Source organism: Catharus ustulatus, chromosome 2 (genome assembly GCF_009819885.2).
Source record: "Catharus ustulatus isolate bCatUst1 chromosome 2, bCatUst1.pri.v2, whole genome shotgun sequence".
Lineage (NCBI taxonomy): Eukaryota > Metazoa > Chordata > Aves > Passeriformes > Turdidae > Catharus > Catharus ustulatus.
In genome coordinates, this window is record NC_046222.1 from 54,596,231 (window position 1) to 54,611,439 (window position 15,209).

Sequence of the window (15,209 nt, forward strand, 5' to 3'; positions counted from 1 at the left end):
AACGTAAGAATATGTTGCACCCTTTTACACCATGCATTGTTTTATTAGATGCCCTTACTTTGTCTTTATGTAATTGCTAATAACTTTCTCATTTATATTAGACTTTTTCTCATCTAATACAGCATGTAAATGTAAATAATTTTCTCACTTTTCATGCTGCCTTACTTTGAATTTCACTCATAACTTATGTTAATGGTGTCAGTAGGAGATTTTTAAATAATTTTTCAACCTATCTGCCATTAAGCATGGCAATTTAGATTTCTGTGTATATGTGCTGTCTTTATATTTCAGTTGTGTTCAAACTGTTTAATTCAATTATCTCCTTTTAAAGACTGAATTGGAAAATATTGAAGTGACTCAAGGAATGTCGGCAGAGACAGCAGTAACGTTTCTCAGCCGTCTGATGGCAATGGTTGATGTACTAGTATTCGCCAGTTCTCTAAATTTTAGTGAGATTGAAGCTGAAAAAAACATGTCTTCTGGAGGTCTGATGCGACAGTGCCTAAGGCTTGGTAAGTCAGCAGACAGGATGTATTAAGTAGTTACTTACAGATCAATGAGTTGTGATGGATCAAATAGTGACATGTGTAGGAAAGGACCTTGTAAGTAGGGTTTGATGTGATAAAGTAAAAATCCCATTTATTATTGATTTGATATGTTTTTAAGGCTGATTCAATTTAGTCACGAGAAAGAAATGTTTGAAAATGTTCTTCCTTATGTATTTCAAGTTGTAGGTATTCAGGGAGAGTAAAAATATTAAATTTAAGTCAGTAAGCAGATGATTTCTTTTTTTCTTAGAACTGTTTTGCTACCTCCATGTTGCTGTTTCTTATCCAATTCTCCATGGATTTGTAGGACTCTATAGGCTATGTAAAATAAAAAGAGTGGGATACATGTGCAGACACTGTAGACCTCAATATATATTACATATGGCATATGCAATATGGCATTTATCTTCACTGTTTACTATTATTCCTGCCACTTATTATGCTACTGATAATTTTATTGCTCCTGGTACAAAAATTGTGAGTTATTCCCAATTCTCAAATTTTTAATCAAATTTTCAATTACTGCCTACTAGTAATGAGTGCTAATGGATAATTCTAAATATAATATTGAAAAAGTATTCTAATTTTTTGTGTTTTCATTTCTTCTTTTAGTTTGTTGTGTAGCCGTGAGGAATTGCTTAGAATGCCGGCAAAGGCAGAGAGAGAGAGTAAACAAGACGTCATTAATTGGTGGTAAAACTCAAGATGCTCTTCAGGGTGTAACAGCAGCAGCAGCAACCAAGGTAACTGAGCCTTAAGTAACCAACAGCAATGATGGCAAGTCTGAAACACCTCCTTTTAGGATCAGAAAATAATTGTAACTGCCTTCTCAAATATGTGGTGAAAACTTCCTCTTAGAAGTGAATTTTATTGGATATTCAGTTACCGCTTAGTTTTTTCCAGTGTCATTTTTTTTAACTTGTTCACAACTTTAAGACTTTGGGGATACAGAAATTAAAATTGGAAATAATTTGGTAGATTCTATTACTAAAATACAAGACATTACGTGATTTAAAGGATCCCTTTTTTTTTCTCATATATTTTCATTACTAAATCAGTGTTTTTTCTTCTCTAAAGATTTTTCAAGTAGCCTTTACAAAGTTAGCTCCTTTATCAAATCTCACAAAGACATTACATTTTTCAATATTTTCACATTCAATGCGAGGAAAATCACTATAAATAGACTTTTAGGTGTTCAGTTGTCACATTTAATACATTTTATTTTTTAAATGAAGCATGCTATTCTATGTTTTTTAAATAGTAGCAGTTATTTTACAAGTAACCTGTAATAAGTCTCAGTAAAACTAACATTTATTTTTGTATTTCTGTTCAGCATTTTCAAACATAACATGCATATTAGAAATAATTTGTTGTTCTGCTATGAAGCAACTATAATCTGAAACAAACTTTTGTGTGAAAATTATTATCTTTACTCTGTCTAGTGATACAGTTGTTTAAAGCTACTGGAAAGATGTAACAATTTATGTCTAAACAGTATTAAGACAATAATTCAAAGTATCCTTTTTTTTCTAGAGCCCTTATCTGAGTGTTATGTGGAATGTCATCTAAGATTGATGTAATAGCTAAAAAAATATGTCAAATTAAAGTTCTAACAGAAATGCTTTGATATTTGGAAGGCACAAAAAAATCTCACTACATTTTATTTTTAGACTCCCCTTGAAAACGTCCCTGGAAATCTTTCTCCCATAAAAGACCCTGATAGGCTTCTTCAGGATGTTGATATTAATCGTCTACGAGCAGTTGTTTTTCGTGATGTGGTGAGTAATATGTGATGTAATTCTTTCTTCTGCAAAATCATCACTTATGTTTTGAAAGAGATCTTGATTGTATCCGAATTAAAAATATCCTTCATGTCTAGCGCTTCATATATTACCTGCAAACTATCTGCTTGTGACTTTATAACTACCAACCACCTTCTACACTTAAAAATTGTATTGAGCTATTGAATTAGTAGTTAAACTGTGTTTAACACCCAGCTTTAATCTTATACTAGCCAAATAATCACAGCCAAGATAAATCAGTTATGACTTAGCTTGATTAAAAGGTGTTAACTATTTATCCAACCAGGGTAGAAAGAATTAGTATATATGTTACAGAAATGCAGGAAATCACTTTGTAAACAATTCTCACTTCTGCTAAACATATTTATGTATATAAACATATATAAAAATGTTTTCCATTTTTTTCTGCAATGATTTTTAGCACAAAACTGTACCACAATGTACTCAGTTTTAAATGTAGTGCAATAGGAATTTTTACTATATTCCTGCAAGTACATCTGTTACAATTAAATTGTCCAACCTGAGTTCAAAGTGGCAATATTCTGTCTTAACTAATGGAGAAAAGAATACAAGAAAGCATGCTTCTGGAACTTCTATGAAAGAAATTAATAAGAGAATTTCTAGTTATTTTAAGACTTGCAAAAATATGCAGCCAGGTCAAATAACACCAAGAAAACATGGAAAACAAACACTGGATTTGTAATAGAAAGCACATGTGGAATTGAGAAAAGATGAAACCACTGTCGGAGTAGATGGAAACTAAAGTTCTAATTTTATCATGTTAAGTTTTACATAATAATAATTAAAGACATTTCAGTTGAACTAGAGCAATTTACTTTCAATCAGGATAATATCTAAGCCGTAGATGGCAGTTTCCCTTGAACAGCAAATAAAATGGGATGAGAAGAAAAGAAGACAGCTAAGTTATAGTGGTCCTGGCTTTCACTTAAATCAGTCCTGGAAACCTAGAATTGCTGCTGACCTCTCCTATGGGAGGAGAAATCAGAATGTACAAGCTGGAATTTATTTCTAGAAGAAAAACAGGGGTGCATTTTCCCTGCTTTGACATGTTAGCAGAAGTGTTATGCCTGCTTGTGCATTCAGCATCAGCTAGAGAAACATTAGTGAGCTCAGATTTCCCTCTCAACAATTGTACCCTTTACCTCCTCCTGTCACAATCTCATCCTTGGTGCCAGCAGAATAGTTTCCCTTGCTGCCAGGAAGCCTTTAAAGCACTCTCAGAGTAGAGCCAGGCCTCTGTTTTGAAAAGTCCATTGACCCCACAGACCCTGAAATTTATGTAATTGCTGAATTGCCTCCAAAATTCAGTGCTGAATATGTGTTCTGTATGTGTACTACACCACTGAAAATCCACTCAGCCGTCTGAGTTACCCGTTTGCTGCTATGCTGGCAGAAGCAGCATTTCAGAGGCGTATTATCTATTAAGCCTTGTGATGATCTTGTATGAAAATATTCAATATTCTAGGTGTGTTTCTTATTCCCTGGCACAGGATGACAGCAAACAAGCTCAATTCCTAGCTTTGGCAGTAGTTTACTTCATCTCTGTCCTGATGGTCTCCAAGTACCGCGACATCCTGGAACCACAGCGAGAAACTGCGAGGTCTGGGAGCCAGGCAGGTAGAAATATCAGACAAGAAATAAATTCACCAACAAGTACAGGTAAATTTGTTTTCTTCAAATGTTATGTGATTGATTTAATCTTTTTTTTTTTAGGACTCTAATGGTTTTACTACAAAGTATTTTTAGTGAGTAGCTTAAGATCCTAACAGGAAATTACATACCACTTTCTACGATTATAATAATTTGGCATTTTAAAATATATTGGCATATTTCAGGTATTCTTTATATTTACTTAAAGGTTATTACTAATTTTCATTTGTATATTTTTTTAATGTTTTTATTTTTCTTAAATTTGAAAATAATTTTAAAAAAAACGGGTTCCTGCTGGAGTTAAAGTTGTAAAGTACAAGGTAGTTCACCAAAAATCTTCCTGAATCTGTTACTTGTTAGGAAGAACAGATATCCTTATACCATGAAATGAACAAAAAGAGAACACAGCTGCTTGTCCATGTGAGCTGCTTTTGTTTGAGCGAGGAGTTTTGTGAAAGGGTAGTAGTGGAGGATTGAGTACTTTCTTCGAGCCCTGCTGTATTGGTGCCTGCATTTAAAAGCCTATGGTAACAATAGACTAAAAAGAAAACATTAGTATCACCTTCTTTGACTGAACTGTTTGTGATTTGTTTTAGTAGCAGTGGTTTTACTGGCATGTGTTCTTCAGCCCAAATGGAGGGAGTCTGTTAGGTCTCAGAACCTGTTAGAAATGAGAGATGCAAGCCTTACCCTACTTTGTTTCAAATATTTTGCTCTCAGTCCAGTATTTTTTTTTTCAAGTCTGATTGGATTGATTATAACTGTACCTTCTGTGTTAAAAGAGTTGAAAACAGGAGCTGCATTTGTCCAAAAATTTTTTTGTGTATGTTTTTGTTCTTGTATTGATCTTTAATTGCTTTCTTCATTTATGGAGTTGCTAATTTTCATGCTTCATAGAATTTTTCTTCCAATTTGTATCATATTCACATTTAGTCATTATTTTGTGATTCATTGTGATGTTTTAATTTGCTAAGTTTATATAATTTTCTGAAGTCAATGTGCTTGTAGTCTTCCCATTTTAAAAACATTACATGAACGTAGCCAATTAAGAGAAATTATAATTCTTTTTCCCTTCCTGATTTCATATTATGGTTCTGAACTAAGAAACTGCTACTTTCATCCATGATTGTCTTGCCTATTTGCTTGTATATATCTATCTATCTATCTTTCTGTGTCTCTTTTTCCCTGTAAATGTCACTCTTGAAGTGCCCAAATAATAGGTATGCTGTTTCCTATCTCTTGATACAGAAATTGTTTTTTTTCTTTTAGAAATGCCTTTGGGTTTTTTTGGTTTTGTTTTTTTTTTTTGTTGGTAATACCATATTTGCATGTTTCAATGAGATAGGATATCTGTCATGGATCCACAGTGGACCAGGCCACACATGAATACTAGCTGGCTCACATTTGATTCCATGATTTTCTCCACAGTTGTGGTCATACCATCTATCCCTCACCCAAGTTTGAACCATGGATTCCTTGCCAAGTTAATTCCTGAGCAGAGCTTTGCCCACTCATTTTACAAAGGTAATATTAACATCATCTCCTAACCTGTTTGGGTGTTCTTATTTAATGTAATGCACTTCAAGAACTAAATGTGATGTTACTGTTGATAAATAAGTATACGCCTCAGGTTACATGGAGATCAGACCTGATGATACCTTTAAAACTAACTTCCTGCCTACATTTTTGTAGAAAATCTCTCTCCCAATTTTACTACAATTTATTATCTTTAATTATTATAAATAAAAGGAAACAATATAAAAAACAACCAAAAACAGTCAGGAGAAGGGAATGGATATAGGAAAATTTGAATGTTTTTGGTTTGTGGTTATTCTGCTACAATATTAAGTCCATAAAAATAAAATCAGGCCTGTCTAGAAAATATTGCATACCACATGAAGTATAATGTAGTTTTGTAGTATTCCCTTTCCCTGTATCTTTTCTTGTTCTTTTGCCTTCCTTTCTCGCTTTTTTCTTGCCTTCTTGATGGTATGTAAACCTCTGATATTGTATGTGAATTATTTTATGCTTGTTACTTAATGTGCTGTGCTGTGTTTCTCTTGAAGGAAACCAATTTTTCTACCAAAGCAACTATTATATGTTTTGGGCCTGATTTGTTTTGTTTTGTTTGTTTGTATGTTTTAATAGATACTCTATAAGGTAGTAACATGGGGAGCTTTTGTCATTTCTTGAAATAGAGAGGATTACCTGAATGTAACTTTAGCCAAGTTTGCATGTCCATTTCCAGAATTATTTGTATGCACTGTGCTGTAAACACAGAATGTAAAAGAATTTTTAAAGTTTAATCTGATGAAAACGTCCTTGGTACAATACTGTGAGATTTTAAAAGACCAATTTATAAAAAACATAAGAGATTTAGAATTCATCCAGTTTATAAAGAACAGAATACTAAACATCCTACTTCAGGAATAAGTTGACTTATGCTTGGCATATGTCACTTCTGGGAATATTATGTTAAAATACTTATTACATCAACTTAAACTATCACTATATTAATCTGTCATTTCTTGAGCTTTGATGTGTGCATGCATGTATATTGTAAATTGCTTTAATTTCTAACAGTGTGTAAACCAGGGTTTGTGATTTTGGCTCATAGGATTTTCTGCCGTACTAAAAAGAAAATGTTTTGTATTATTCAATATGATATTAATATATAATATAATATTATCTATTGTACTTGTTTTACCTTTAGTTCAAGTAAAATAATTTTGGTTTTGAAATAATTGAATAGAGCTACATTAAAAGTGTGAGCAGGTTAGAAAGAAAAGTGATTTGACTTTAAAAATAAATTATTCAGTAAAAGAAATGTTATCTGTGGTTTATTTGTTGATATCATCAGATCCTTAAGGGTTTTAACTTTGAGGTCTCAGTCTCATATTCTTTACAGCTTCACCCGTTAGAGGAAAAAGAATTCCACTTTTTATATTGTGAACATAGTTCTTCAATTTTGAACATCAGCAAAAAGTTAAATGACAAAATTTGCAAATGCCATCAGAAAAGGCCAGAAGTCAAAACATATTTTGTTTTGAGAATCCTTCATTCCAGTAGATAAGCCAATTAGTTTCTTTTTAATGACCTGTCTTGCTTTCAGATGTTGGTAGCAAATGTAATATTTGAATATAATTTTAAATTTTAAGGTATTTTTACTTAATACAGAGTGGTTTAATGTAGCCTTTAAAATTAACATCACATTTTTAAAGCAAAGTCTTACTTATTTAAAAATTGATAGAAATTTATTTGTTACTTGGAAGTGAAGGCATATTTTATTCATTCCATATGACACTAGATGGATATAAAGAATTTTTTCTTTGTTTATCAAGCAAATTGTGTCATAATTGTTAGAATGTACAGGAAAAGATCTCTATGAATTGAGGAAGAGGGATTGACTCCTTAAAAGAAAACCATTTCTCCACTTTTAGTACAATCTAATTATGTGACCAGGATACTTACCAGGGAAAGGGTAAGATAGAATTTGGTATATTACCAGTATTTATGATAATGATTTTCTTCTTAGAGATACTATTAATTATCTTTTTTTCCTTTATATGGGGCAACATCTTTAGTCAAAATCTATTTAAATCTGTGTGAGACCCTATCTGTCTCAGGTACATTACACTATGTGATCAGCAAATGCTTCCTATGAGTACCTGCAGCTAGTGTCAAGTGTGGGGTAAAAGAATTTAAACATAATTTTATTTGATATGGAACTCTTCCATTATCATAATAAAAATTGCTTCTTTATTAATATTACTATTTATGAATAAAAGTATTGAAATAAAAGACCTTAAAATATATTTTGCAAGGAAATATATTCTACCCTTACTTACAAATGCTTGTACATGGCAAAATAATGTTTCTTTTAGCATTATTCAGATATTGCTCATTAGCTAGGTATTATGTTGCTTGAAGAAAAGAGGTCTCACCCAGGAAGGAAGAACTATTGCAGTTATGTCCATGACTACCATATAACAATAAAAATAATTATTTCTTTGTAACATTCTATACCTCTGACTTTTTTTTCGTTCCAACCTGATCCATGGGGAGAGAAAAATGTCTGTGTCTGTAGATTTATCATAAGTTTGTTGAAAGTGCTTATGTTTCTCCTCCTTGTTTCCAATAACTTTAAAGGGTCTTCAGTACTTCTAAATTAGTCAGCGTGTAGTCAGAAAAAGCAGATCTTGCAAAATTAAGAGAGAGTTCTCTCTCTTCAATTTAGGTCAGATAGAGCATTACACTTTGAAGGAATTCGTTACCAGAGTCTCAAGGGAGATGGCAGATCAGAACTTTTGCATCTGAAGGATGCCTGAGAAACACACTCTTACAGAAGCAAATGCTGCAGGCTTACTTCTTCTGGGTCATAATTCCAAATAATTATTTAATTAAAATGCAATTAATTAAATAAATTAAATAGGGAGATTTAGTAAAGATGTGAATGGCATTAGAAATGATTGGCCAAAACTGTATTAGATTTTCAGGGTTTTGTCTCGGAATCTTCAGTCATGCATGAGCTCTACTTTCTGGAAAATGTTAGTAGGGAATCGGTATTTCAGCTAGTCATCTTCATCTCCCTTAAAAATAGGTGAAGAGAGGTTGAGGCACAATTGGGATACAGTTCATCTGACCTGCTTCGAGATCTACTGGTCGCTAGAAATATCTGTCTTTCTTCACTACAGTTGTCATTGTAGACATCTGTCTTGGTCAGATCAATCCTGACTCCTGTGACATGGCTTCACCAAACTCCAGGAACAAACACTGGTTTATAACAAAAGCTGGAATAAAATTCTTTGATGTCAGGCACTTAATCCATGTTTCTTGGTAATATTTCCATCCACATTGATGATTTTTTACATATATGTTCATAGATATAACTGTGTTAGTCAAGATATATTAGCGTCTATTTACTTGTTAGTAACAACTACCCTTGTGAACGTAGCATAAAATGCCAAAATTTTCGTTTCTGAAATGGGAACAATTGTAATAGCTTAGATAATATTGGTTTGTTCTCTGTTGATTTCTCCACTTTGATAAAGATATTTTCCCAAAACTGGTATGAAAATATCTTTGTTATGTCTGTAAGATGTGGACCTAGAGACAGAAAAACTGAAGGCATCCCTTTCTCTTACCAGGCAGAGGGTAATCATTACATATTTTGAAAGAGAAATACCTTTTCATCAGAAAAAGAGGAGAGATAGTGGAGCATGGTATCTTCTGTTAATAAGCCTTCCCATGTAAAACTGAGTAACCTCTTCAAATTACAGCTACCAATTTCAAGTAGATTTAGCTATAGTGGCCAGGATCACTTGAAATGAGTTTTCTCACTTCTGGTTGCTGTTGAAGGTGTCCTTGCTTACCTTGAATGTTTATTGGACTATTCCTCTCAACAGTGTTTCCACATCTCCAACAGTAGAAAAATGTGATTTTTTTCCCCTTTTTGCACTTCAGCTGTCATCTTGTTAATTACTGAGAACACAATTAATGTTAACCAAGTAATGAATAGATATTTTCTGTTGAAAATTGATGTTTCCATTTGCATTATTCAGGAGTGTTTCAGAAATGAAAGCATGGCAACGGTGGAATTCAGCTTATAATATATTGTGTGAAGCAAATAAGTATGTAGGTTATCAGAATCTTCTATCAAAAATTGATTGACTTTTCCACTCCCTTGCTATCACTGCCTGTATTTTTCCCAAAGCACTCTAATTTAATAGATTTCTTAAAGGTATGTGGTGAAGATGGACTGGAAGCTATTGATTTATCTTTCTTGACAGAACAAACTATATTAAAAGGTTGCAGAAACAGCTTTCTCTTTGAAGACAAGTATCCAGTTTTTCAGGTCTCCTAGGTATATAGTACTCTGGGAATTGCACACTGTTGTTTGTATTTCTAGTGTAGTAACACAGAGATTTCCAGGCTATTTTTAAACTATTTTGCATAAGGATAACAGCCTAAGTATGCAAAATGGACTAAAGTATTAATTTTCATTGTGAAAATATGTTTTGCCTCAGGAAGTGCTGACAAAACTCATGTCTCCATCCTCTTCAAAATCTAGTTGTATATATGTTACCAAGAAAGGAGAATGCTATAAGGAATATGGGTAATAATCATGATTATAATAAAATTCCAATTCTATTGAATTTCTGCCTGCTGCTAACATAATCATACTGTTCTTCTGATAAAACATATGCTCCTTATTCCAACTGCATCTGAAAAGACATGCATTTGAAGATCATTAGATAGTAATGAATACATCTTAATCTATTATTTATTGCCCTTTACCAGCTACTTAAGGCATCATAGAAGATGTTTGCATATATATTTCAGTATTAATTGATCAGTCGTTATGTATGCATCAAGCAGTTGTAATAGGGATTTTTGTAAGCAACATCAGTATTTATTTTCATTTGTTTCTACAAATTACAGATGTTTAAAAAGTCATTTTAAAAACTTCTAGTTTTTTTAAAAGTAGTGCTTAAACCAAAATGTTTTCATATATGTTTTATTGTCTATATAGAACATGCTCTGTGCCCCACTGTTAACTTTTGTTGCTGGATGCTGTAACGAGAGATTTTTTTAAAAATTTCTTTTCTAAGAAATCCCTAATTACAAAACCACCCTCTTTCTCAGCATGCATCAGAAATACAGATATTATCATAAGTACCTCTAAAATAATTGTTTTTTTAATTTTGTGGGTTTGAATTTACACAATAAAAAACAAATGAATAAAAACATAAACTGAAAAAAATAGGGAAATTCACATATGGAAAAAAACATATTCATATTATTCCTAATTTCTATTTGGGTTTTGTTTCAAAATGTAAATACCTGGTTTACTCTAAAGCTAATATTTTTTTAATATGACTGCTCATTGTCTTATTTTTGTTCTATCTTTTAGTTAATATCTTGGTAATGCTTTGGTTTAAGACTGCTGACATTTTGTTTGGCAGTCAGGTAATCAATCAGACTGATGTCTTATCCATCAAACACTGAGTGAAAGATCTTTGATTAGTAAAGAAGAATTAAGACATTCTAAATATAAAGAAGATTAAAGACATTGCCTAAACAGATCAGAAGGTTGTGTCTGTCATAAACGGCTCTTTCAATTTCCTTTCTATGGTCAAGGTAGAAAGAACTGCCCTATGTGCCTGCCTTAGTGACTGCAGGGAAAGAAACAAATGATAAGACTTTTGAGGAATTTCAGCGCATACAAGAAATTGCCAGTGAGCAAAAAGAGAAGACATGCACTTGCACATGTCCATCTGTGAACTCTTGCTGATGACAACTGCCCTCTTCAATCACTTCCCAATCTTGTTTTCTCCACCCTAACTGTGTCCTGCTCTATTCCTCTCCGATTTCAGTGCCTCTCTGCTTTTCCTGGTTGACAGCTACATCCTTTCTCACAAATCCACTCTGGCTAAAAAGAAAATTCCCAACCCTCTGTCTTAAATCTCCTGTACCAAGATCTGTGCCCTTCCAATTGCCAACCCACCCCAGAATATTTCCTGTCTGACCTTCCCGATTACCTTCATTTTCAGCTGTGTTCCTTCTGCCCTCACCCACACGTATCAGAGCCCTGAGGTATCCTATTTGTGGCTTTTCCTCTTGCCAGCCAGAGGCTGCTATGGCATGTTCTCCACTTCCACCGCTTCGTGTGCACATGTAACAGCAGGCTGGCATGCTGCTCGACAGCTGAATCTGCACTGCTGCATTGCTGTCCTTGTGGAGGGAAAGGGACAGTGTTTGGTCTGGCAGGAATTTCTGAAACCTAGATAAATATGTTGGCTAAATAACAGATACAGGCTAAATGCAGGCTGCATTTATCAAATGTTTTTGTAGATACATTTGTGTTTGTAGATACAAAGACTGATAGTGAAAGAATGGAAAATTGTAACCTTAAGCCAGGCTCTTTTCCCTCAGATTTTAATAATACAATTTACAAAGAAACTTGTTTAAATGTATTTTAGAACAGCAAATGAGTTCTGTTATCAGGGTTCATGTTGCTTTCCCTGAGAAATAACAGAACCTCATGAAGTCTGTCAGTAGGATATGACCAAATTTGCCTATTAATGCAAAGTTACATGAACATTAATACCAGCCGAGCTGCCAAAAGGAGTAAATTTTACATGGTTGGGCCGTGATCAGGATCACTATAAAAGGGGATTTTTACTCTGGTCTGCATGTAACTGTGACAAAACAGAAATGCCAACAGAAGAGAAGGCCCTGAGTAGCAGATAGAGAGCAGCTTGCAATCTTAATGCTTCTTTTAGGGGGATTCTCCCCACTGTTGTGCCTCAACCTCCAGCGACATTTGTATTTCAAGTCTGTTCTTGCTAACTTCTCTCAATTACTTTTCAATGAGATCCTTATTACTCTTTCATTCTGTTCCCATACTTAGTTTCTCATCTCAGTTTAATTGTGCTGCTTCTTACACATGAAAATTAGTGGACTGCTCTTGTGGGGGCTGTTTTTATGGCCTAGAGTTTAGGAATTGATTAGTTGACTCTTCCATCTATGGAGGAAGCTGTAATATCACTGCCTACTTGGAATGGGTCTGTAGAAAACGACAAAGGGTTTATAGAAGGCAACAGTTAAGATTATCACCAGTGCTAAAAGATGGCTATGCAGAAAACAACTCAATAATTTTTCAGTGCAAATGCAGACAAAGGTGGTGGCAAATTCTATATCAAGATTACCCAAATCCTTCCACTGACTATTGTTCACAGCATAAATTTAACAATGATTTGGGAGAGCATTATTTCCCAGTATTTTTTCAACCATGTAGTAAGCAATTAAAAAAATCATTTCCATTGATCTTACTTTTGAAAAATGTCAGCACATTTTTATCTAATAGTGAGGTTTAACAATATGAAAAAAGCAAGAAGATCACACTTAAGTTTTCCATCTTTTAAAAGTAAATACATATTATAAGTTTGATTTGTGTCATCATTTTTTATAATGGCAAAATTGTGTGTATTTATCTTACATATGAAATGGCTCATTATTAGGTTAATAAACAGGGGGAGTGCAAGTTGTATTTTTTAGCCATATGGAAGCAGTGCAAGAGCTATTTAGGTAACTCAGTAGGTTAAAACAATTACAATACACTTCATAAATCACAAGCAAACAAGATATTTTAGGGAAGGAGCGTGACGGATGAGGTCACCAGATATATAATATGTCATTTAGTTAACTTAGGCCCATATTTTTCCCATAATGTAGTAGATGAACTCATTAGTTAGAATGAAAAACAGTAAGAAGGAGGCATCTGGCTTCCAACTGCCTGCTTCTGACAGGGTTAAGATCACTAGATCTAGTAATGATTCTGCTTTGTCTACTGACATGGCCTTGTGCTGTAGAAAACTGATGAGGTTTGCTGAAAATTTAGTGTCTTACTGTCACAGTGTTAGAACATGGACAGATGCAATCAGTTGTGGCTTTGCTTCTGTTCATGTTTACCATTTTGCTCACCTGCTTTAAGTACTTAGGATTTTTATTAAAAAATAGATGTTTCTGTTTTAAGATTTTTCTGAATCACTTTATGAAGCAGTATTTATTTCTGTGTTCAGAGGGCAGCAGAAATGCTAGGACATGGTTTAAAAGAATATAGAACAGAACTTATGGATATGCAGTTTTATAACTAAAACTGGTCAGGTTTGTGACCTATGCTAAGAAGTTTATCATTTACCTGAAATAATAATAGTAATAATAATGCTGATCAACAAGGTCTTATAATACATCTTTTCAGCCATATATGTGTGGATTTAGCACATCCTAATTTACTAGGATTCTTATCTGAAAGGCAGTTAAGAATCTAATCAGTTCTAAATTTATTTTTTCTTAAGACAGAAAAAGTAAATTGAACCTTTTAAATTCTTACTGATTTAGCTTGTTTGATGTTTTAAAAATTAGAGTTAATGCACTCAACTTAGTAGTTTTTAGATATTGTTATTTATAATGATAAATCAGACTGAGATGAATTGGCTTAGTGCAGCGTATTTGTATTAGCTATTGGAGACGCAGCAAGAAAAGTAATGATACAAATCTGATTTTTGTGGAAATCAAATATCCATACAATTGCTGAATATAGAATAACTCAATTTGAGATTTTTGCCCTAAAGCCTGTCAATTAGCATTATGTACTTTATGGTATGCAATATTGAATTTTTTTGTCCACAAATATAATTTTACTTCCATTTTTAGTTTCAAATGATGCAGACCTCCCAGCATTTAATTGTCATTTGGGAGCAAAGGTTTGCAAGTCACCTGATGAGTAATTAAACACAGTCTTATTTATAACATCTCAAAATTAGTTCTATTTTTTTAACTTGCTATGCTGACTGGAAAGCTTTTGCTTAACCTTAATTATGTATTGATGACTGTCACTTTCCAAACTAAAATTTTTTTCTGGTGAGTTTTCACTGTTTTTCTTGTGATATCTGTTGTATAACAACTATGTTAGCCAAACTCTTTTCTGCAACAGTAGAGCGCTATCTATCTCCATAGTGGCACTTCCACATTTCTCAAATATAAATGTGTACACAGTATTTTATAATGAATCCTTCCCCAGCCTTCTCTAATGCTGTTAATGCTTAGCTGTTTCAGGAACTATTTATTCAATAAAGTTTGGAGCTACATTTGCCTTTTCCATGCGAGTACTATATTGTTACCCTGTAACTATGTACCCAAGCCCTTATCTTCAGTCATTTACAGAAGATGACTTTCAGTTATAATGGGAAGCTCTGTAATCTTCACTAGATACAATTTTGCTTTTCACAATTAAATGCAATTTTCAGTTCTGCCACATACGGCTGGCATTACAGTTATAATCGTGCTTCTGTGACCATTACTTGTACCTCATAATTTTAGCATCAGCAAATTTCACCACAATGTTTCTACTTGAAATCTTTATTAAAAATTTGAACAGAATAGCTTCCATGGTAGTTTCTCTCAGTCTGATGGGTTGTTCTTTTCCTTTTAAAGTAATAATGGTTTCTTCTTAGCCAGTTTCTTTTCCCCCATTTTAATTATTTCCAGGGTCTCATGACTAAATTACAATCTGTTGTGACAACTCTTTACTGAATTTACTACATTGACCCTTACTTTCTCTGAACTATAAGTGTTTTAAAAGCTCTTTTAAGAAAGCCATTTTTTAATCTATCTCCTTGCATTC

At 33.3% G+C, this 15,209-nt stretch overlaps 1 protein-coding gene across 14 annotated transcripts in view; it reads left to right on the forward strand.

The window, feature by feature from the left end:
• NBEA (neurobeachin) overlaps window positions 1–15,209 on the forward strand; it is a 471,232-nt gene that overhangs the window by 163,809 nt on the left and 292,214 nt on the right. For 11 of the 14 annotated variants that reach the window (XM_033085485.1, XM_033085506.1, XM_033085530.1 and 8 more), the window contains 5 exons: window positions 332–512; window positions 1,161–1,291; window positions 2,219–2,326; window positions 3,862–4,030; window positions 5,450–5,545. In XM_033085485.1, coding sequence (XP_032941376.1) covers window positions 332–512; window positions 1,161–1,291; window positions 2,219–2,326; window positions 3,862–4,030; window positions 5,450–5,545 — 685 coding nt within the window. The remainder of the gene's footprint in view (window positions 1–331; window positions 513–1,160; window positions 1,292–2,218; window positions 2,327–3,861; window positions 4,031–5,449; window positions 5,546–15,209) is intronic. The other 3 variants (XM_033085567.1, XM_033085577.1, XM_033085586.1) reach the window with 1 other exon arrangement.